Raw genomic sequence first — 22,971 nt, 5'->3', positions numbered from 1 at the left:
AAAGGGGAATTGTCGAGTTGGGATCAAGAATAAAGCAAAATGTTCCCGCTTTTTTAAATCTATTTTATTATTATTTTTAATTTAATATTGTCGTTTACCTATGCTTGTTTGGATGGTTGTTACCAGTTGTATCGTATCGTATTGTTACTTTAAATACAATGTTTGTTTTGATTGTTACTTAAATTTTATTGTATCGTATCGTTAAATCCGTCGTTACGTAACGATGAAATGTGTCACTTTATGTAACGACCGATTTGGTGTGGTCGCGTCGTTTTCTTGTGTTTTTCTCTCAATCTCACCCTTCATTATTATTAAATAATTTTATTTTATCGTTTACCATACCTTTTTATATACCATATCATAATTTTTCTTTATAATATTGCAAGTTTATTCATCATATTACTGGTGCATGATATCATAAAACGACTGCAAAACGACACAATCCATCCAAACATTGTATTCATCAAACGATACAGTACAATACAATACGATACGATACATTATGAAACGATATGTAAAACCATCCAAACAAGTTGTAAGTTACCATAGTGAAAAGATCTCTTTTAAGCTAAAACCTCAATTAGAGATAATTCATATGGCATGAAAATTTGATATATTTTTTTATAATTTAAGTTTAATATTTATAGAAGGTAAAATTTTAATAATTTTAAAGTTTAATATGCATAATTCGTCTTGTTATTCAACAAAGTGGCCAATTCATTGAAATTTCAGGACTAAGTATCCTGAATTTTTGAGTTGCTAATATAGAATTCAGCATTTGGTGTCCAAAATTTTTGAGCAAGTTATTTGAAATTTAGGACTAAATGTCCTGAATTTTTGAATTACTAATTTAAAATTCAGGATACAAGATTTGAATTTCTGAATAATTATTTCGAAATTTAGGACAAGATGTTCTGAAGTTGGAATCTTAAGGTTTAAACTTCTAAATAACATGTATTGAAATTTGAGCTAATTGACTAATCTTTAAATATATTGTGAACTCTTAATATATTTTAAACGGCATGTTAACTATTATTTCCATGTATTGTGGTGGTTCTTAAGCCCATAGGATTTAAACTTTCGTAATTAGGGCAGTGTTATACATCACAGTAGAAATGACGTGGGATAGATATTTTTTAAGGTGGTATTTAGTTTTTATTTAGTATTTTTAATTCTAAACAAAAATAGCCACCACTTTATTAAAATTAATGCGAAAAAATATTTTTACCCTATCTTCATGAGTGTTGCGTTAATATTAAAGACATGGTATCCTTAACTTCATAAGTACTATGTAAATATTAAGGACATTTTGTCCTTAATATTTACACAACATTTATGAAGTTAAGGAACCATGTCCTAAAGTTTAACAACAAAAGATGCAAATACAAGTTAGAGACATTATGTCCTTAACATTTACAATACACACATGAATTTAAGGACACCATGTCCTTAACATTTATACAGTACATATGAAGTTAAGGACATGAAGTCCTAAAGTTTAACAACAGAAGGTGCAAATACATGACACTTTGTCCTTAATATTTATACAGCATTTATGAAGTTAAGGACACCATGTCCTAAAGTTTAACAATAGAAGGTGCAAATACAAATTAGGGACATTATGTCCTTAACATTTACAATGCACACATGAATTTAAAGACACCATGTCCTTAACATTTATACTAGACATATGAAGTTAATGACATGATGTCCTAAAGTTTAACAACAAAAGGTGCAAATACATGACACTTTGTCCTTAATTTTTACACAACACTCATGAAATTAAGGATACCATGTCCTTAATATTAGCTAGGGATGGTAAATGAGCGGGTTGAACTTAATTTGAGTGGGTCAAAATGGATTGCATCAATAAATGAGTTATTGCCTAACCCAACCCAAAATTTACTTGGACTAAGATGGGCTGGGTTAAGATGGGCTAAACAAAAGATCATAGCTTAATCCGCCCAACTCAACCCAATAATAAATATTCACGCCAATCGTATAGAATGCCATCAGCCAAATCGGACTTGATCTTGATGTAAAACAGTTTGAATTTTGTATGTCTAGTATTGTTCCCATTTTGTAGTTTAAAGAAAAATAATCATTTTTTTTGTTGTTGATCAAGACTGAACGTGCCCTATAGATTAATTAAATTTTAGTTCCATGTATCTAAAATTCACATCAGTTTGTACTAACATTTTACGTGCTTATTCTTTTATCAAACATGGTTATTGTTTATTTTTTAGTTTTATAAAATTGCTCTTTTTCAAAGATATTACACTACAATTAATAATATAAGATCACCCCTTGCACTTTTTTAGTATGTATTTCCTATTTAAGTCACATTTACCTCCTATAAATAATATTGAAAGTATGAAAATCATGACCATAATGAGTCTTAATATGCTAAATCATATCAATTTCAATGCATTATTATATATCAAAAATCAAAAGTAAAAAATAAAAAATTATCACTGTTTAAAAATTAAGGGGTTTAACGTGAATGGACCCAACCAACCCAAGTCTTAATTAGGGGTGTCAATGGTTCTGTTCGGCAGATTATTTTATAAAATTTGTATCATACCAATTTTTCGGTTATTTTATTATGTATAACCAAAACTAGACTTTTCGAAACCGTCTCAATCATGTCGGTTTCACTTCGGTATCGGTACGGTTCGATTAATTTTTGGTATTTTTTAAATGTCATATAAAATTCACCAGTAAAAATAGAATGCAGTAACATACGTTCTTTTATAGGACTTAGCGAACTCTCTAGACATTTTTACTGTTTAAAGGATAATGAATTAAAAAACATGAAAGATGGCTAGAGTATAGATACACAACTATTCGACACCAACGTAAAAGAAACCAAGTAAAAGCAAAGAAAATATAAATCACACGAGTGAAAAGATATTAACCAAGTTGAGACTCAAGAATAAAGTCTATATTAAATATCTAAAAACATAAATCTAAATTATATAAAAGGAAACATATTCAAACATTGTAGTTTGCTACTCATAATCATTAGAATACTTTGTGTCTTGCTAATAAAGATACTTGAAATAGCTTAGTTTAAGTATAAGTAGCAGAATAAGTTTTAGGAATTAGTATTTTGAGTTTAATTACTTATTGGCTTGTAACAGTTTTTATAATTCCAAGACCCAATGAAAAATGTAATACTTTATTAGTTTTAAACTTACTATATGAATATATTTTTCACATGTAAAATTTATTCGGTACGGTTCGGTATTTTTATAAAATAAAAAACCTAACCTAATTATCGGTACGGTTATAGATTTATATAAAAATCTACTATTTCTTTAAAAGAAACCTAAAAATCGGTTTGGTGCGGTACGGTTCGGTCGGTTTAGTCGTTTTTTAATATCCATTGACACCCCTAGTCTTAATGTTGGACTGATTTTGACACCCCTAATATTAGTACATGGGTATTTTTGGGTGGGCAAGAAAATTTATTAAGCACCCGTAAAAGAGTAAATAGATTTTAAAAAGTGGCTAAAAAATAAAAATATTTCTAATTAGTGACTAACTGTGTACTTTTCCCGTTATACGTTAGACTCGGCCCAAACCAGATTTTTCCGAATCGCAGGTCAAAGCTAAACTCAACTTGGTAAAGTTTCCCCTCCTTCCCAAAATTATATTTTTGTCCAAACAAATAGTTTAGGGTTACCGCTGATAAAAATCCTCCACTTTTCCAGCATACACAGTAGGTGGTTTTTGTATTAAGATTCTATTATTATTATTAATAGCAAGCAACAGAAGAGGCAAAGAAGATGAAGTTGGATGTCAACGTTTTGAGATACCTCTCCAAAGATGATTTCCGGGTCCTCACTGCCGTTGAGATGGGCATGCGCAATGTCTCTACCCTTTCCACTTTTTCACTCTATTTACTTTCTTAATTTTTTTCTTTTCAGTTTATAATCCTTCTTTGTTTACTTTTTTTTTTCTTTTTCCAGCATGAAATTGTGCCTTCTGAGCTCATTGACCGTATTGCTTCCCTCAAGTTAGTCCTTTTTTGTTTCCCTTAATTGGAGTATATTGTCTGCTGTTGCGTTGATATGTTAGTAATTTTTTTTTCTTCTTTTAATTATATAGGCATGGGGGCTCATATAAAGTGTTGAAGAATTTGCTAAAGCACAAATTAGTCCATCATGATGCTTCTAAATGTGAGTGCTTTTTATTGCTTTGTTTTTTACTATTTGTTTGTCCCTTTTTTGTGAGCTGCCATTTATTCTGAATTTTGTTTCTTAACGTTGCTGTATAGATGATGGATTTCGACTCACCTACCTTGGTTACGATTTTCTTGCAATCAAAACTATGGTTAATCGTGGTGTATTTAATGGAGTGGGTCGTCAACTTGGCACTGGGAAAGAGTCTGGTAACAATCTTTTGTCTGTATATTCTTGTGTTTTACTTTTTTTTTTCTTCTTGTTACTTTGTAATTTACACTATCATGTTCTTAACTATCCATTTTTCCAATAGATATTTTTGAGGTCGTAAAGGAAGATGGCACAGTTCTTGCGATGAAGTTACACAGGCTCGGTAGGGTTTCATTTAGGGCAGTCAAAGCAAAACGTGACTATTTGAGGCATCGTAGCAGCTATAATTGGCTCTACTTATCGCGGCTTGCTGCCTTGAAAGAGTTTGCATTTATGAAGGTGATTGCACTTCTCTAATTTGCCTTATTGTCTTCAGTGTTGTCAAAGGCTCATTTGAGGCGTGCTTAATATCTGAAGCTCAAAGAAGCTCAGCGTAGGCACTTCCCCCCTCTTAGGCTGCTCTTCAGTGTAGGCAAGGTTCTAAGGCGTGTGTCTCATTGCCATAAATTCTTAGTTGCACTTTTTTTTAACTAAGCTCACACTTTAGTTGCACTTTGCGCAAAGCTTTGATAGACTTGGAGCATTTTTTAACGCTTTTCTCCTTTGACAACACTAATTCTCCTTGAATTTGGAGATTTGTTTTGATATTTAGTGTTCGTGTAAGCAGGCACTAGAAGAACATGGATTCCCTGTTCCAAATGCTGTCGATTGCAATCGACATTGTTTGATTATGTCACTTGTACCAGGCTATCCACTGTAAGCAATGCACACTTTTTTTTAATTCCATCTTGGTGGGTCTACATTTGGTGATGCTGCTGTTTTACTTTATTGTGTATGCTAAACTTAATTTTCAGATGAAGGCCACTTGTTTTTTGTCTTAAGCTATAACTATGGCCATAAATTCCACTTTCCCTTTATGCTTCTCTCTAGGTCCTGTTTCCTTCTCAGGGAATAGGATGCATGTGTGGTAAGAGATAATGACGATTTTTTGGATCAGTTTTGCTTGACTTTGTTTAAGAAGTTTTGAGGGGAGATTGAGGCCGTTTCTGAAAATTTTTAGTCCATCATCAATCTTTAGTGCCGTTGAAGAAGAAATTCAATGGCGATGAAGATTTTTCTAATGGTCTTTTTAGTTCTAGGGTCCTTCGTCATTGGTTATATGTAGAACTAGATATTAGTAATTTCTTTAAACTTCTGTGAACTAGGTGTTATTTACCTAGCAGTACATATGCAATGCTTTATCAATGGCAACAACAACATCAACCTAGTAAAATAACACAAGTGAGGTTTGGGGAGGGTAGAGTGTACGCAGACCTTACCCCTACCCCGAGGGGTAGAGAGACTGTTTCCGGAAGACCCTCGACTCAAGAAGACGAAAAGTGAGACAACATATCAGAAAATAATAGAAGTAATGACAACAACATAATACCCAGACAGTAGATGCAAAGCACTAACAATAATCAGTAGATAGGGTCAGGCACAAAGAAAAACAGTAGAATAGTGTGAACACATCATGACCACTAGCAGTCTAAGACAAAGCCCTATCGGACTAGCCTCACACCTGTACAAAGAAGAACAGTGCTCAACTACCTCATAACCTACAACCGTAATGTTCAACCTCCACACCTTCCTATTAAGGGCCATGTCCTCAGAAATCTGAAGTCACGCCATGTCCTGTTTGATCACCTCTCCCCAATACTTCTTAGGCCGCCCTCTACCTAACCTCGTACCCTCCAAAACTAACCGCTCACACCTCCTGGCCGGGGCATCTGAACTTCTCCTCTGTAGGTGCCCGAACCATTTGAACCTCGCTTCCCGCATCTTGTCATCCATAGGAGCTACGCCAACCTTCTCCTGAATAACTTCATTTCTAATCTTATCCATCCTAGTATGCCCACACATCCACCTCAACATCCTCATTTCTGCTACCTTCATCTTCTGGATGTGTGATTGCTTAACTGGCCAACACTCAGCCCCATACAACATGGCCGGTCTAACCACCGCTCTATAAAACTTACCTTTGGGTGACAGAGGCACTTTGTCAATGCCAAGTTTCACAATATTAGTCATAAGGATGCGATGAAATGATAATTACTTATTTCTAATCACCATCATAACTTGAAAAAATATATTCTGTTTCTGGTATTGGAGGTTCTGCATAACCGTTATGTCTCAGTAATTGCGTTTCATATAGTAGCATAGAATTCTACATAGCTTGCTTCATTGGAATTATCATGTTCTATTTTTCGTTTCTTCAAGTATAATCGCCTTTAAAAATGGTATGTTAGAGTCATGGACCTTTGCATGTTCAATTATGTGGCTAAACTGGCCTTTGGAAGCTTAAGTAAGTTGGTAGTCCTAACTTTTCTTCCCAACACTATTTGGGGATTCTCGCTCCTGCACAAACTCTATAATCTTGCTAGTCTATTTTGTGCTTATAGCAACAGCTCCTTGTAAGATACACGGAATACTCTATTTAATAGCATTATGAGAATAATGTTAAGCTGTAATAACAACTGTTATGTAGGTCCTAAACCATGGAAAAATAGATTTTTGATCTTCAACTATGTGTGCATTATTGTCGTATTATTGGTTTCTTCCTAGAAATGCTGTCGGGAAAACTTATTATGATGGTCAAAATAGTGTGCAGGTTAAGGAGCTGCAAAACCCAGATGTGGTTTTTGAAACAATCATTGGTGCTGTTGTTCGTCTGGCAGAACACGGGCTTATTCACTGCGATTTTAATGAATTTAACATAATGGTATCTTATGATCTTTCTTTGATTTATTTGAAGCTATCATTATATTTAACTGCTGTATTTCGTTTCCTGTGAGCTTGGTTTGCTGAGTGTGCAACTAGGATATGTTGATTTCATTTTTCAGTTCTTTGCCCTTTTCAATTGCACTGAATTTTATTATATAGGCTTATACTAGACCTGTTTATCAGTTTTCTGATTTTTGTTGTATTAATTAATTGGATTGCAGATTGATGATGATGAAAAGGTCACCATGATTGATTTCCCGCAAATGGTGTCAGTCTCTCATCCTAATGCCCAAATGTAGGATACTGTACCATTTTATTCCATCTAAATACCATTTGAAGCAGTGTTATCAAAGGCGCGCTTAAGCCCTAAAGCGAGGCTCAAAACACGTAGAGCGCTTCGCCTCGCTTAACGGGCGCTTCAATGTTGTCATCAAGGCGCTAAGGCATGCTTTTCTTTGCCAATAAGTGTAATCCTGAAGAGGCGACATTAAACAATTGATATTTCACTTTATCGTAAATTCTCTTCAATTTTTTTGTCTATATATTTGGTATTCATGCTTATAGATATTAGTCTTGGACATACATATTTGTGGTTTTACTCTATTTGCGCGTTTCTTCCTTAAAGCCCACCCTTTATTTGCGCTTTGCACTTAAAGCCCCAACAGACCTTAGAGCTTTTTTGCTCTTTTCGCCTTTGATAATACTGATTCGAAGTTCTATTATGTCTTGTTTTTCCCCCCTTTATTTGGATCATTGTGTGCTGAGGATTGCGTTCTTAGCAGAATTGTTTGCTACTGATACAATTTTCTATATTCCAGGTATTTTGACCGTGATGTGGAGTGCATCTACAAGTTCTTTGAAAAGCGGTTAGTGACTACTCTACTGTGTTTAATTGTACTTGTTCATTTGTTTGACCAAGAAACTATTGTTCCACTTTATGATGTATTTCTGTGACTCATCTTTTGAATTCACTTTTTTATCCAGATATTTTGGGCTGTTACTTATGTTTTTTGGGATGCTAAATTTTCCTTTGAAATGCGAGCTCATACTTTATTTCTCTATACCTATCTTTAGGTTCAATATGTTATTTGAAGAAAATGAAAATGATTCTGATGGTTCAGAGGCTGAAATAGATGAAGTTGGACGGCCCCAGTTCTCTGAAATAAACAAAAATAGCGGTTTCTTGGACAAAGAACTTGCTGCCAGTGGTTTTACAAGAAAGGATCAAAATGAGTTGGAAAAGGTACAATCAAACTACTGTTTTTGGCTGAATTGCATTAAAAATTGTTAACCTTATTAGGAAAAAAAAGAAGCTTCTCGGATATAGCTTTCTTCCACTAAGAAGGGAAACAAATAAAGAAAACTATGTTTAGATTGAATGACTTATCCTGGGACTTATATGAAGCTGTCTGATCAATATCGTATTGATCTGGAAAGTTAACTTTGAATATTGTAACTGTGTGACAAATGTGATTGATGCTATCTGTTGATGATATTTGCCTGAGTTGGATTATGAGTCTTTAGTACTTGATTCCACACGATGCAAAAGTGAAGAGCGTGAAGCAAGGAAAAGCGACAACCCCCATTTCACGAGAAGCGAGAAGCGAAGCGCTCGCTTTTTTAAGTGAAGCGGAATTTAATTTTTTTTTTTAAAAATAAATACTGCATAGACAATACATGTAATTTTAAGCAAATGTTCAACACTTCAATTGGGCAGAAATTGGGCAGAAATTTTGGGCAGAAACTGGAAAAATTGGGCAGAAATTTTCTGAAAAAAATTCGCCAGCATTTCGCCGCTTTTTGGACATTTAGAAAGAAAAAGAAAAAGAAAAAGAAAAAGACTGAAAATCAAAAGTGCAGAAGCAGAACATAGCTCTTCTGTTGAAGAAGAAGACGAACAACCCTAGTTGAAATAATCTGATTATTTCAAAAATCAGAAGTTGATGAAGAAGAGAAGAAGAAATCGCTGTTGTTGTTGAAGAAAAACCCTAGTCTCGATGCTGTTGAAGAAGTCCAGACAGTGTTTACGGTTTAGAAACCTCGATTTTTAATAAAATAGGGCTTGAGTTAATTTTAAACATAGAAGTGGACGCTTCTAACGCTTCTTCTCGCTTCACCGCTTCTCGCTTTTACAGAGAAGCGGTTGCTTTTTCGTACCAGAGTTGCTTCTATTACCTGAAGCGCTGCCCTTCACGCCTCGCTTAAAGCGAGGAAGCGAGCGCTTTTTTAATCACTTATGCAAAGTGATGAATGCAAATTATAGTCTTAGTTATGACAATCTTAGAAGTTTTATACTGTAGTAAGTGGTGAAATTTAGGATAAGGATCTGAGAATGAGGTGGAAACATTGATCATCAGCAAATTTTCTAATTACAATGACTTCATAAAAATGATTTAATTATCATGGTCATGTTTTTCTTTGAAGTCCTTAGGGAATCCTTTATAGTTTGCCTAATAGAATGAATAATGGAGTTACTTTGGAGGACTGCTTGAGAAGTGCTAAGAAGGAATCAGAGCCCGTTTGGATTTGCTTGTTTTAAGTGCTTTTAAGCCAAAATAGCTTTTAAGTCATTTTGTAGTGTTTGGATAAAGTAAAAAAGTGCTTTTAAGCACTTGTTTTTAAGCTAAAATGACAAAAACAAGCCAAAAACAAAAAGTTAGAATTCCTAACTTATGGCTTAAAAGCTATTTTGGCTTAAAAGTAACTTAAAACAAAGCCCATCCAATCGGGCACTCAGTCTCATAATCATGCAAAGAGTATAGTTTATAAGATATAAGATATGACCTCTTTTCCTTGAAATCAATGATAAAATGTACATAATTTTACTTATAAATATACCATTATAACCGTCCTGTCTAACATGACAAGCAATGGCCAGTGCCACTGGTGATTCGGTGAAGGAGTGGTAATTTGCATACCAGATTCGGTAAATAAACACCTCAAATACATACATAACATACAAATTTAGATTAGCACATGTCCATGGGAGGTTATTCTGATTCACATGCAGGCATCATTTTCTATGATAAAACTAAGCAAGACAAAACTATGTACTGGGAATGAGATATAAAAATCTTTGCACCATTCTTCTGTTTGGTAACTTCAGAATCATATTGCTTCTCAAAAATGGTATGAAGAAAGTTGCAAAACTCAATGCTTTCTGTTGGTTACAAGAATGTTATTGGAGCTTAAACAGTTTTTTGGCGTATTATATCATCCATTGAGCAGAAAGAAGAGTCAAATGGAAACGAGAACAATGTGAAGTTGATTAAGGGATATAGGCGGAAGGTAAAAGAGGAGCTGTACAAAATTTGCCAGGATATTCTAGAAATCATGGACGAACATCTCATTCCATAATGAGAAGCTACTGTCTTTTATTAAAAAAATTAAGACTAATGTTTAACAATCCATTCTAACTGTTCGGTATTTCGGTATACCAAAATATCGAAACCTCAATACCGAGGACCGTACTGAAATACCGAATAACCGAAAAATTGATACCGAATTATACTGAAATACCGAATAAACCGATACCGAAATACCGAATTAATTCGGTCGGGTTCGGAATTCGATTTTTCGGATTTTATGCCCACCCCTAATTATAAGACTAGCATATTAAAATAAAATACTCAAAGTTGAAGAAGTTAAAAAACGTATTAGTCATCAACTTGAGGGCATTTAGTCTATATATGGAAATGTGTAAAATTTCTTCAAGCTACCTCATGGAGTTTAACAGAGGAGGTTGATGCTGTGATTATAATAAATCGGAACTGAGTTGTTTGCATCCCTGTAAACAATAGAGAAGGTCTTTGTTATTGCAGAAATATGGAGAGGAAGCTGTTGTAGTGAACCATGAAAATACATTAATGATAAATGCCGTGCACACTTTTCCTTTGAACATGGACAGCATGAATGTCCTCGGTCATTACAATGTCCCCCCTAGAGAAGTTACATCTTTTCTTTCGTGTCATGTCTGATTAGATAAATCCATTGACCTGTAACTGTATCTATTTGTATATTGTTTAAAAAATGCTACGCTATACGATATTTCTGTTAAATATCAATTTGTTTGGATTGTATTCACCAGGTATATGCTAAGGATGATTTCACCACCTCTCTAGTTGAATGTTTTGCAGCGTGTGTGTTCACTTAAACAGTGTCTTTGTATCATGAAAAGAAGACTCATTTAGTGTCTGTTAGAGACAATATTCAGCCAGTTTTCGTACCTCATATTCTCTACATGGCTAAGTGAATTGCCCTTTCTTCCCTTTTCGGTGATAATGCATATGTACAAAGTGTTGTTTTTTGGCTTGATAAGATTGTGGTAATGGTGATAATTCTTATTGCAGCTGCAGGATATTCTGCCATTTGAATGTGAATCGCCTGTGGTACTTGACTTTCTAGTTATTATTTACTTTGTTTGCAGTTAACTGAGGCAGAGCTTGACATGTATTCAGATTCTGATGATGAAGGAACTGGTGATGATGAAGATGAAGACATGAACGAGACAAACATCAAGCAGCTTGAATCCTTGCAGTTGGAGAAGGTAGTTCCCCTTTCTCCACTAAGAAGGAAAGAGCGAAGAGACATAGACCTGTAGTGATCTCATATTAAAGTCATTAGTTGAAATGTTTCTGGTGCTTTTGGTTGATAAGAGGATATGGGACCTAGTTCTCTACACTATTTTTTGTTACCGCAACATGGTAATGTGCGATAAAACCAAAGTTGGAGCATTTTTTTTTTTTTTAGTTTCACTGGAAATATGGAACATAAAGATGATCCTCAACTAGCTCTTTTGTAAAGCAAAATAAAAATAGATTAGTGCAGTTGAGTCATCTTTGTAAATACTTTGGACACTTTCTTGATATGTTGTTAATGAAATTTTATTAACTTACTAAAAAGCTTTCATGTAAAGCAAAAGCAGGAGAGTAAAGCTTTGATGCTTTCTGCGTTGTCTGGACTGGACGGAATTGCCAGGTGTTTTGATGGAATATCAACTCCTAACACTCCCTTAAGGCTAGATGCCTTTTACTTTTATTTAGTTGGCAAAATCTCTCTGTTGTAACTTGCCCTATAGATTTTCTGGACTTTATCAGCTCCCTAGCAGTTTAGGCATATGTATCGGTGCAGTTTCTCCCTTTTTGCAGTCCTTATCTTTTGTAAAACTTATATCTTCTTGATGCCAATTAATGAAACTACTTACTTCATAAAAAAGAGCAGGAGAGTCAAACCATCTTGACATTTTTTACATAATAATGTGAGTTTTTTTTTAAAAAAATTGCTTGTAGTATGAGACATAATCTAATTAGTACAAGTCTTTCTAGAAAACCTTCCTAAACCGTTGCGATTGTCTGCGGTAAAAGTTTTACAATTTACTCTGAAAACTTTTGCTGAAAAATTGCTTTGATTAGTCATACTACTATTTATGATGAGAGTTCACTGGTAGGCTGGCAATTAATCACTTTTGGCATGGTACGGGACATTACCCTTATTATCTGTTTATGTAAATCAGATATCCCTGAAACATTAGTGTTAAGTTGCCTCTTATCAGTTACCATAGTATTGTTGACTCACCAGATTTCTGCAGCATATTAATGTAGGATATTTTATCACCACGAAGGGGAGCCTTGGCGTAACTGGTAAAGCTGCCTCCATGTGACCAGGAGGTCACGGGTTCGAGCCGTGGAAACCTTTTGTAGAAATGCAGGGAAAGGTTGCGTACAATAGACCCTTATGGTCCGGCCCTTCCCTGGACCTTGTACATAGCGGGAGCTTAGTGCACCGAGCTGCCCCTTTTTTCTTTTTTAATATATATTTTATCACCACCCAACAGAATAGGATGTGCTTGCTACAATAATCATTTTTTCCTAATTTCTGAGTAATATCATACATTATTGGGCCTTTGCCTATCTTATTGAATAAACTAAGGATGCATATTCCACCATATCTCTGTGGCAGGTGTGTCGGCTTATATTTCTCACACAGATGGAAAAAAGTGCGAGAATTTCCATGTCTCTTGGCACTTACTAATGATATTTATTCTTGCAGGAGGACAACAATCATCTAGTTGGGGATGAGCATGATGATAATCATCAAGTTGGGGATGAGCATGATCCTGAGGATGATGGAGAGGCCGAGTCTGAAGATGATGCCGAACTTGTGAAGAGCCTGAGCAAGCAGAGGAGGAAGGCCATTCAAGCTGCCCATCGGGGGAAGAGGAACTTTGCCTCCAGGAATACATACAAGGACAAAGGTGGGAAATCCTCACAGAGTTCAAAGGTCCATAAGCATTTGGGTGGCTGGTAAAGTACTGGAACCCCTGGAGGAGTCACAACACTGGTAATGAATATGGAAACTTTTCATTTCAAGATGGTTGTCTGTTATTCAGTATCTTTTGAAGGCCAATTAACGTAGTATATGATACCTCTTATTTCTTTGGTGCTAAGGTGTTGAAGGAATAGCCGGTAGAGGAGCTATCACTAAGGTACTTAATAATACAGTTTTGACTTGGATTCTGTCTTGTATATTTAAAATTTTGGTAGCATGTTTGGCAGAACATAAAGGCTTAAGATTGTAATGTACTTGTTATTTAAAGATTATAAATTAGAAACGGTTTGTAGGTTTGAAGAACTTCGTAGACATTCTATTATTGGTCATAGTTATGCTATTTGATATTTGAATGGAGGGAAAAATACTTTTGCTACTTGGAATAGTTGGGCGACAACAAGCACTAGTTTAGTAGCGCAACAGCTGAGTAAAAGCTCCATGATCACAGTATGGTCTGCTGGAGACAGATGAAATCCCCTTCCAAAAGTTGAATTTCAAGGCTAAGAATCATGTTTTAATGTTTTTGAGCGACCAAGAGCTGAGGGTTTTTCTTCTTCTAAATAAAGCCATGAATGGACCTCATTCCCGTTGTTGACTGTTTGGGTTAAATTTTATTTGAGGTTCAATTTTCAGTTGGTCATCTCTTCATTCACAAAATTACTCTAACTTCTTCACTGTAAAAAAATTACTTTAAATTCTCGTGAAGATGTTCTACGTAAACAGCCTCTCTACCTTCAAGGTAGGGGTTTGTTGTTCTTCTCGTGAAGATGTTCTATGTAAACAGCCTCTCTACCTTCAAGGTAGGGGGTTGTTGTTTTTCTTCTCGTGAAGATGTTCTTGTCGGGAAAGACATGTTGTTAAGTTACTTAGTATTACCCATGGTAAATGTTACAGCAGGGCTACTGCCGTTCAGGATAAGGGAAGTGGTCATATGCTTAGCTTGCTAAGAGGGATTCTTACCTTGGCTTGTAACGACAGTATATGATTTTCATCCTCTAAAACTTTTGTATGCTTGTGGCGACACGACTCTCCTGTGTGTCTTAACTGTGTTTTACGTCATTCTCCTATCTCAAATTGTTGAAAGTAGTTGAAAAGCTATCCTGTAGGATCCTTAGTTCTAATTCCAGGCGACCAACTTGCATTATTACTATGCACAGGTTGCTGATATGATGTTTTTCTTTTGATTGTTTGGAGCTCTGATAACACTATAAGATGTTATAATGATGTTGTATGAATTGATAAATAACCTCCCTTATATCCTCTTCCTTTTAATAAGTATTCTGATTATTAACTTTTCATGGAGTACACTATTTGATACAACTGTGCTCTTAGATTGTAGGAAGATAATATCTTCTTATGCTCGTTTCAGCCTTGTTTTGTCTTTTGCCTTTTGTGAGAGCTATTTTGGCACCATTACCTTTGCAGAAAAATAAAAAATTGAAAATACAAAAAAAAAGGAATTTTTTTTAGGGGGTTTGCGGGGGGGGGGGGGAGTAGGGGGTAGGGTGGGTGGGTGTTGTAGAAAAATAAAAAAACAGAAAATTGAAAATACAGAAAGAAGTGAATTTTTTTTAGGGGTTTTGGGGGGTGGGGGGTGGCGCAGAAAAACAAAAAATTAAAAATACAAGAAAAAGTAAAAATATTTTTTGGGGTTTAAGGTTCGTAAAAATGAATGATTGTAGTCTTAACGTGATATATTAGTATTACAATACGGTAAATACAACTAGTATTAGTATCCGCACGGATGCGCGGACACTTATTATGTCAAATATTTAAGTTATTTGGATTGTATGTAAATAATCTTAAAATTTATACTTTCTCAGTAAATATAGATAATCATTGTATATTAATTACATGAAAAAAATTAACCATTTCTTCTATTTTTCTTTTTTGATATCATTCTTGCCGGTATCATTGGATCCTAAAAATAGTCTGGAAGCAAAATAATAACTCATATTTATGGCAAAACAATCAAATATTGAGACAATGAATGACTCTTTGGATAAGATTTAACTCTTTTACTACTACTTGAACTCTTATTTGGTGTGTTGATATCACTTAAAAATATTTCTTTCTTAAAATTTTAGTTTCTAAAATATTATTTTTCAATAATAATTATTTTTATAATAATGTAATTGAAAATATTATTCTTAATTCAAAACTCATTTTAGTTGGATATCTAAAAATATAAAAAATTCCTTAGCTAGTGAATTTATTTTACTCTATTTTGATATTTGACATTAACCATGTTAAATATTTGAGTTATTTGAATTATATTTAAATAACCTTAACATTTAAATTTCAATTTCTAAAACTTTATATATATTATAGTAATGATTATCTTTATAATGATGCAAGTGAAGATACTATCGTTAATTTAAAATTCACTTTAATCGGCTATCTAAAAATTTAAATGATTTTTGGTCGAATTTATTTCAGTATGACTCCACTTTAAGTTTATTGATATCTCTAGCCCCAGAATTTGAATTTTTAATACCTTATATATTCAAAAAATTTGTTCTTTGAATCATTAAATGTTAAATTAATTGATTATTATTATAAAACATTGTATATATTGTCTTAAAATTGTCAAGTAGTTTATTTTTCGACACCATTCTTGGCTTAACCTCAATGCAAACTACTCAAATTGCATTCCAATTCAAATTCGAATATCATATCAGTTTGTTAGTAATATTGATTTTTTAAAAACGGCACATAATGTAAATTTTAAAAAATATTCTAAGATATCCTTATCTTATAATCTATGTATTTGAGTTGAAAAAAAATTGAATCGATGAGATTAACTTTCGAATTTTTTATACTCAACAAAGATGAAACATAAGAAGAAATTTGATGTCATCTTTTATTTCTCGTTTTTAGATCTTTCTAACATTTTTTTCAATATTTATTTTCTTTTATCTTATTTTTTATGTCATTATTTCTTTTGTTACAATTAATTTATTTCACTATAAAAGTATGAGTTTAAATAAAAATTGTCTACATATGAATTTTAATTATATTTTTAGTTTTTGGTTGAAATTATTTCATATTTTTCTTTTGGCTTTATCTAATCAGCCTAAATAGGTGCTCACCGGACCACTTAAATTAAAAAATTGAATGATGTGTAATTTATATATAATCCATATATAATATGTGTATAATCGTGTGTTATCAATATATCATCGATTTATATTAGCTATAAAAAGTAAACAATAAATATGGCCGGATATTATGTAAATATTCCATAAGATTTCGATTTTTTGAGTTTATCCCTGATATAACTTCTATTATAATAATTTTAAAACTATATACTAATGTTCAAAAATATCTTATCTTTTTATTATCTTTGAATTAAAAAAAGTAAAGAGTTTTTTCGAAATAATTTGTTTACTAAAAACATATTTCACGTCATACCAATTTTTTCTTTATATATACTCTTTGTTACACTTAAAAGTCGCTATAGAAACTATCAATTAGAAATCAATTTCTCTCTTGTTGAGTTTGAAAAAAAAAGCCTTTCACATAATCTAATGATTCAAAACTAATATTCTTCAACGAAAAAAATATTATACCCTTGCAATATTGGCCTGACTACAGCTAAATGAAGGGGTTTCGGCTTATACCTTTCAATTCCTTGAATGTACTAAATTAAAATTAATGATAGCAATTTTATAGCCAAAGTTTTGTTATTTTTTTGATGTCTATTTATGCAAATTGACTCTTCAAACAAATATTCTTCAAGAAGAAAAAAAAACAACTTTTTTTTAATATTGACTTATTTTGTAATATTTTTTCTCCAGCATGTATGTTTACTTTATTATATATATATAAGTAAACTTTTATTTAGTTTTGTAAACTCTTTTTTGTTATTTAGATAAACATAGATATGTATCCTATATATTATATTTATTTTAAAAGAATTTCGTTTTATTCAAATCTAGCTACAGTATTTTAAAGAACTATACTTATAGGATTTTAAATGTGAAAGAGTTTTATAGTTATATGGAGTAGTTTTTTTTTGCTAGAGGCGAAGTAGTATTTAAATAATTAGAAAAAATAACAAAAGTTCCTAACATTATTGCATATGATAACATGATAAAAAAAAGATAAATTTTATTTTTCATTTAAATTCGAATTTTAGAACTTTATCTATAAATCAAAATTATCTTTTAATTCAAATTCCGTATATATATATATATATATATATATATATATATATATATATATATATATATATATATATATATATATATATATTTGTATTTAACTAAAATAGTCAAATATAGAATAAAGTTATCATATACTATTGACATTTATTAGCTTGCCACTTGGCTTAACCAGAATGTCAATTATATATGGTTACTTTCTTGCTTTAATATATATATAGATTAGAGTTGCCCAGCGGCCCAGTTCCAATATTAAATGAAAATACGTGGAAATAACACTAGGTAACCACTTTTAAGTATGATGTTTAAAATATATCAATAGTTTATAATGTATTTAAAAACTAGCCAATTATCTCAAACTTCAGGACACAACGTCCTGAAGTTTAAACCTCAAAGTTCAAACTTCAAGACATCGTGTCCTAAAGTTCGAAAATTGAGTTCAGAAATTCAGGACACTTAGTCATATATTTCAAATTAGCAGCTCAAAAATTCAGAACACTAAGTCATAAATTCTAAATTTAGGATATTTAGTCCAAAAACTTTGGGTGAGTTGGTTAATCTTTAAATACATTATAAATTATGGATATATTTTAAACAACAGACTTAAAAATGACTACCGATGCACTTCGCCCTGAAAATACAGTACATATGAATGAACTAATTGGACCAACTTTTATATACGACAGACAAGATTATGGCCTGCTTGCCATTCTGACCAGTGGACTTACAGAGGAACTTGACTGTAAAAATTGCACGGGGGAGCCCTATTTAGTCGCTCCCATTTAACCTATACCTATTTTTTAAAAACGTTTTAACTTGTACCCACTTTTTAAACAACTTTAGTCTTCTTTCTCCTCCTCCTTCGTTTTCTTCTTCTTCTTCTTCTTCTTCTTCTTCTTCTTCTTCTTCTTCTTCTTCTTCTTCTTCTTCTTCTTCTTCTTCTTCTTCTTCTTCTTCTTCTTCTTCTTCTTCTTCTTCTGCTGCTGCTGCTGCTGCTGCTGCTGCTGCTGCTGTTGGTGCTGCTATGAAACTTCAATTCATAGGGATGAACTTTCTGCTGTTGTTGGGGCTGCTATGTCCAGTAATTATAATACTGTCAACGTTCAACAACTGAAAGCTGACCATTTTAACTTTCTCCCATTTAGAAGAAATTTTGATGAGGTAATATTCTGCTTCTATTTTTTTATTTTTATAATCTTTTCTCTGTCAGTGTTTCTTCAGATAATGACTATTTGCTTTTTTTGTTCAGAATCATATAAAAATCTTTGAAACTAAATAAAATGAAAAGAGAATTTTTATAATCTGCTTTTTTTTTGCATATTGATCCAAACTATTGATATTCTTGTGGATGTATAGCCTTATTGTAAGAGCTCCTATGAATGCTGAAGTTTAGCAAATATAAACAAAAACTTCAGCTCTTAGAATGCTGAAGTTTAGCAAATACAAAAGAAACTTCAGCTCCTAGAATGCTGATGTTCAGCAAATACAAAAGAAACTTCAGCTCCTAGAATGCTGGAGTTCAGCAATTACAAAACAAAAACTTCAGCCAAAACATGCTGTAGTTTTATCGAACTGAAGTTTGCCATTGCACTATGAACTGAAGTTTGCGTGATTGCCTTTGCAAGTCAGGCCAAACTTCAGCCAAAAATATCTGAAGTTTTGCTTTGATAAGGCTACACTTCAGGCAAAATATTCTGAAGTTCAAACTTCAGACATAAAATTTTATTACTTCAGGCTCGTATGTCTGAAGTTACCCGAAAAGTGGTTACGCTTGCATTTTTTTTTGCAAAGCAGGTGTAAGTTAAAAGGTGACCCAAAAACTGGGTATAGGTGCAAATTCCCCAACTTCTATTGATTTTTTTAATCTCAGTAGCAGAAGTTCGGGAAAAGTTTCGCCAGAATTTTAAAAAGTTCGCTCGCTAGGATTTTTCTCGATTGCCAGAATTTTAAAGAACGCTGCAATTATGGTGATCGTCAGGATTTTACACAAATTTTGATGGATTACTAAAACCTTTTAGTATTGTGGTTGAAAATTTTGGCGATCATTATAATTTTCGGTGCTTCAAAATTCTGGCGGGTACTTCAAAATTCCAGAAAACATGTTTTAAAATTTTGATTCTGGGTTATTTTTCTAAAACTTTTCCTAAAAGGGTCAAAATATAAATAGTGGTTTTAGAAAGTCCATCCAGCGTAAATTTTATTTTTCCTTTTCTTTATATTTGTAGTATATTACTCCATCTGTCCCAATTTAATTATGTATTACACCTTTTTTTTAAATAGTCCCAAAAAGAATGTCGCATTTTATATTTAAAAAATTTCAACTTTAGATTTTTTTATTTTTATAGAAATGTGTATTGCTTATTTTGTCCACAAATTTTTAAAATTATTCTTTTTTAGTTTCTGTGTCAAGTCAAACACTTCCATATAAAATAAAATGGATTACTCTCTCCCCTTAATATGTGAAAGTATTTAATTGGACGTGTAATTTTGATATTTAAATAAGACCACAAGTTTCGGACATCTGAGAAAAAACTTGAAGAAATGGAAAGGAACCGGATCTTATAGAACCTAATCTATCATTTTAACTTTTTAGTGTGTAGTGGTAAGTGTTTCACATATTTTTCTATCTTGTTATATAAATGAGTTTTTATTTTAAGTCGATCCCCACAAATCAATCATTAAGGGAAAAGGGTTGATAATTTTTTGTACAGATTGAGAGAAAGTGTCATTTAATTGAGACTCAGGAAATATTAATCATGTTGTTCGGCAGTCTTTTGTCCCAAGTCACGTGACAGCAAGAAATTTTCAGGACGTTTTATTTGGTCACCTAACGTGTATCTATTTTTGAAAAAAGTTTAACTAATACCTAGTTAGTGTTTGGTTATAGATTTCTAAATTTGTTTTGAAAAATCTGATTTGGGTGAAGTTTGGTTTGAAGATAAAAATGTGTTTGGACATAAGTTTTCCAAATATATTTTACTTTTTTTTTGAAAAAACATGAAACCCACAAGTTCTAAAAACTATTATAAATACCCAATAGAACCTTTATCAATAATATTCATTATACTATTGCAAACCATAGTCATGAACATAAATAAATTTGGTACAAAATTATCATTTTTATAATGATTACATAATACACTATCAGATGACAGAGAAAACGAAGCAACATTATTACAAAATAGGAGTAATAAATTGTGAGCTCTTTTATAAATTATACAAAAGTTTGGGGTAATTTTTAAAAAATGTAGTAATGATATTTTGGGAAAAAATCAACTCTTCGGGTTTTGAGTTTTGAGTTTTGGGAATTTGCTAAATGTAGATAAAATCTATTGCAAAAAAAAAAACCAAATATATTTCGGCAAAGTGAAACGGGTCCTAATTTTTGGGTGGCTTTAGATACATACACTTTTTATCACTTCTTTGCTGCAGCTTTCTTCTTCTTCTTTGCATTCATATCACACGTATCCATGAACTTTGTTGCTGTATTCTTCATCTATATATTCATGTTCCATGTATCAAGGAGCATTTTGGTTTCTTTTTCCTTTTCTTAGTGTTCCAAACATCATTGTAGGTTGTGTTTAGGGTTTTTTCTTGCTTAGTTGCAAAATGAGTTTTTTTGGATTTATTGTTGCTTTGAAAATTTCATGATTGAGGTTTTTCTTTATGATACTTGAAAGTTAAATTTCAAATTTGAGCTTATTTAAAATAGATTTGGGTGTTGAATTGTGTGTTGGATTGTTGAACAAGTTTATGTTTCAGAAATTGAGATTCAAAATTTGAAGTTACATTAAAGAGATTGAACTATTTCAAATTTCAATGGATAAATTTTGTAAATATTTATACAATATAGATATAACTTCAATGGCGAATCCAGTGGATATTTGGTGTAAATGCCCCCTTAGGACAAGCTCCTGCTTTGATCTTGTAGTATGCGAAAGTAATAATCTTTGGACAGCATGAATAAAGTTAGAGAACAAGTCATGGAATGTTTCTTAGCAATATGTGTCGACCCGCCATGTCATCATGCTACATATGTGCCATTTGGCATATATTAATGCCATGTGGAAGCTTACATAAGAAGAATGCTAATATTTGTGAGAAGATTCTAGAGAGGTATGAACATTTCCTTAGGAAGAACCTAGATCCTTATGGATTTGCTAGGAAAGTCCTTGGAATCTTCTAGGCTTGTAGAGAATTCTAGAAAAAGCCCTTATCTTGTAAATATCAAGGACTTGTGTAATAATTAATATTTACACACTAGCCCCTAGGAGACTAGTATATAAAGGGGGTCATTCATTTGTAATTCATCAAGCAAACAATTCAAGTTCTCTCTAATACAAAGCTTCCTTTAACAATTCTCTTGTGTTCTTTCTTCCATTCTCTTAGCGATCTTGAGTGTAGTAAGGCTGACTTGACATAGCAAGAACGTGAGCAAATTGTGCAAGATCGCGAGCGAGTTGTCAAGTGCCGCACGTGTACTTAGTTAACAACTAAGGACGTGACAACATGATATCAGAGCGAAGGTTTCAACTAAGGGAATGGTGAACGACGGAGAAATTAACGTTGCCAACACCCAAGCCAACGTCATCCAGGATGCTGCTGGCAAGAGCGGCCGTAGCAAAAAGAGGAATGCCACCAACAAGAGCCAGGAGGTGCCACCTGAGGTTGTGTCAAACGAAGGGCTTACATCCCAAGAACCATCTACCACTAAGGCGAGCAGGGATGAAGTGGAGGTCCTTCTAAAGGACGTCTCGCTCGGTAAAGAGTGGGTGATGAAGATGAACGCAGGGATGGACGCCGTGGAGATCTTTGGCCAACGCTTGGGGAAGGTGGAAGGCATCCTTAACGTTCTTGAGGGGCACATTCTTGAAGATATTGAGAGTATCCGAAATGACTTGGAGGGACGTACACAGACTGAGATGGAACTAAGGCAAACCATCATCGCCTTAGACTGCAGACTCATGGAGGCTTTGAGTACTATCGATGCTATGAAGGCAAAGATAGAGTCACCCGAGGAGCATGTTAATGCTGGCGTGACCGAGGTAGCCAGTAATGTTGTGGTGACGACGGAGGCCAAGATCGAGGCTCCCAAACCCCCGGTGTTCAAATGTGTTCGTGATGCACAAGAAGTGGAAAACTTCCTTTGGCACTTGGAGAACTACTTCAGGCATGGCAAAGTGAGGGATGACGAGGCCAAGATCAACACTGCGGTATTGTACCTCTCAGAGACTGCCATGCTATGGTGGAGAAGGAAGATGGCCGACGTGGATAAAGGTCTATGTACTATTAGCACATAAGATCAGTTCAAAGTGGAGTTCAAGCTACAGTTCTTTCCAAACAATGTCTTATACAAGGCAAGGCGCAAGTTTAGGGAA

At 33.3% G+C, this 22,971-nt stretch overlaps 1 protein-coding gene across 1 annotated transcript; it reads left to right on the top strand.

The window, feature by feature from the left end:
* Nucleotides 1-3,657: 3,657 nt before the first annotated feature.
* Nucleotides 3,658-13,803, top strand: LOC104223325 (serine/threonine-protein kinase rio2). Its single transcript, XM_009774746.2, has 13 exons — nt 3,658-3,875; nt 3,975-4,021; nt 4,114-4,184; nt 4,283-4,396; nt 4,501-4,676; nt 5,005-5,093; nt 6,981-7,098; nt 7,322-7,395; nt 7,919-7,966; nt 8,175-8,343; nt 11,527-11,646; nt 13,149-13,439; nt 13,547-13,803. Exons 1-12 carry the CDS (start codon nt 3,792-3,794, stop codon nt 13,404-13,406), a joined length of 1,368 nt encoding a protein of 455 aa, XP_009773048.1. The 5' UTR covers nt 3,658-3,791; the 3' UTR covers nt 13,407-13,439; nt 13,547-13,803.
* Nucleotides 13,804-22,971: the final 9,168 nt, after the last annotated feature.

The sequence above is a fragment of the Nicotiana sylvestris genome, chromosome 7, assembly GCF_000393655.2.
Source record: "Nicotiana sylvestris chromosome 7, ASM39365v2, whole genome shotgun sequence".
NCBI lineage: Eukaryota > Viridiplantae > Streptophyta > Magnoliopsida > Solanales > Solanaceae > Nicotiana > Nicotiana sylvestris.
The sequence above is the reverse complement of the archived record's forward strand: the minus strand, read 5'-3'. Positions and strand labels throughout refer to the sequence as shown.

Coding starts and splice junctions, on each gene's coding strand:
- LOC104223325 (XM_009774746.2), top strand. CDS start 3,792: ATGAAGTTGGATGTCAACGTTTTGAGATACCTCTCCAAAGATGATTTC. Junction 4,185..4,282: donor CCATCATGATGCTTCTAAAT/GTGAGTGCTTTT, acceptor GTTGCTGTATAG/ATGATGGATTTCGACTCACC. Junction 7,396..7,918: donor TCTCATCCTAATGCCCAAAT/GTAGGATACTGT, acceptor TCTATATTCCAG/GTATTTTGACCGTGATGTGG.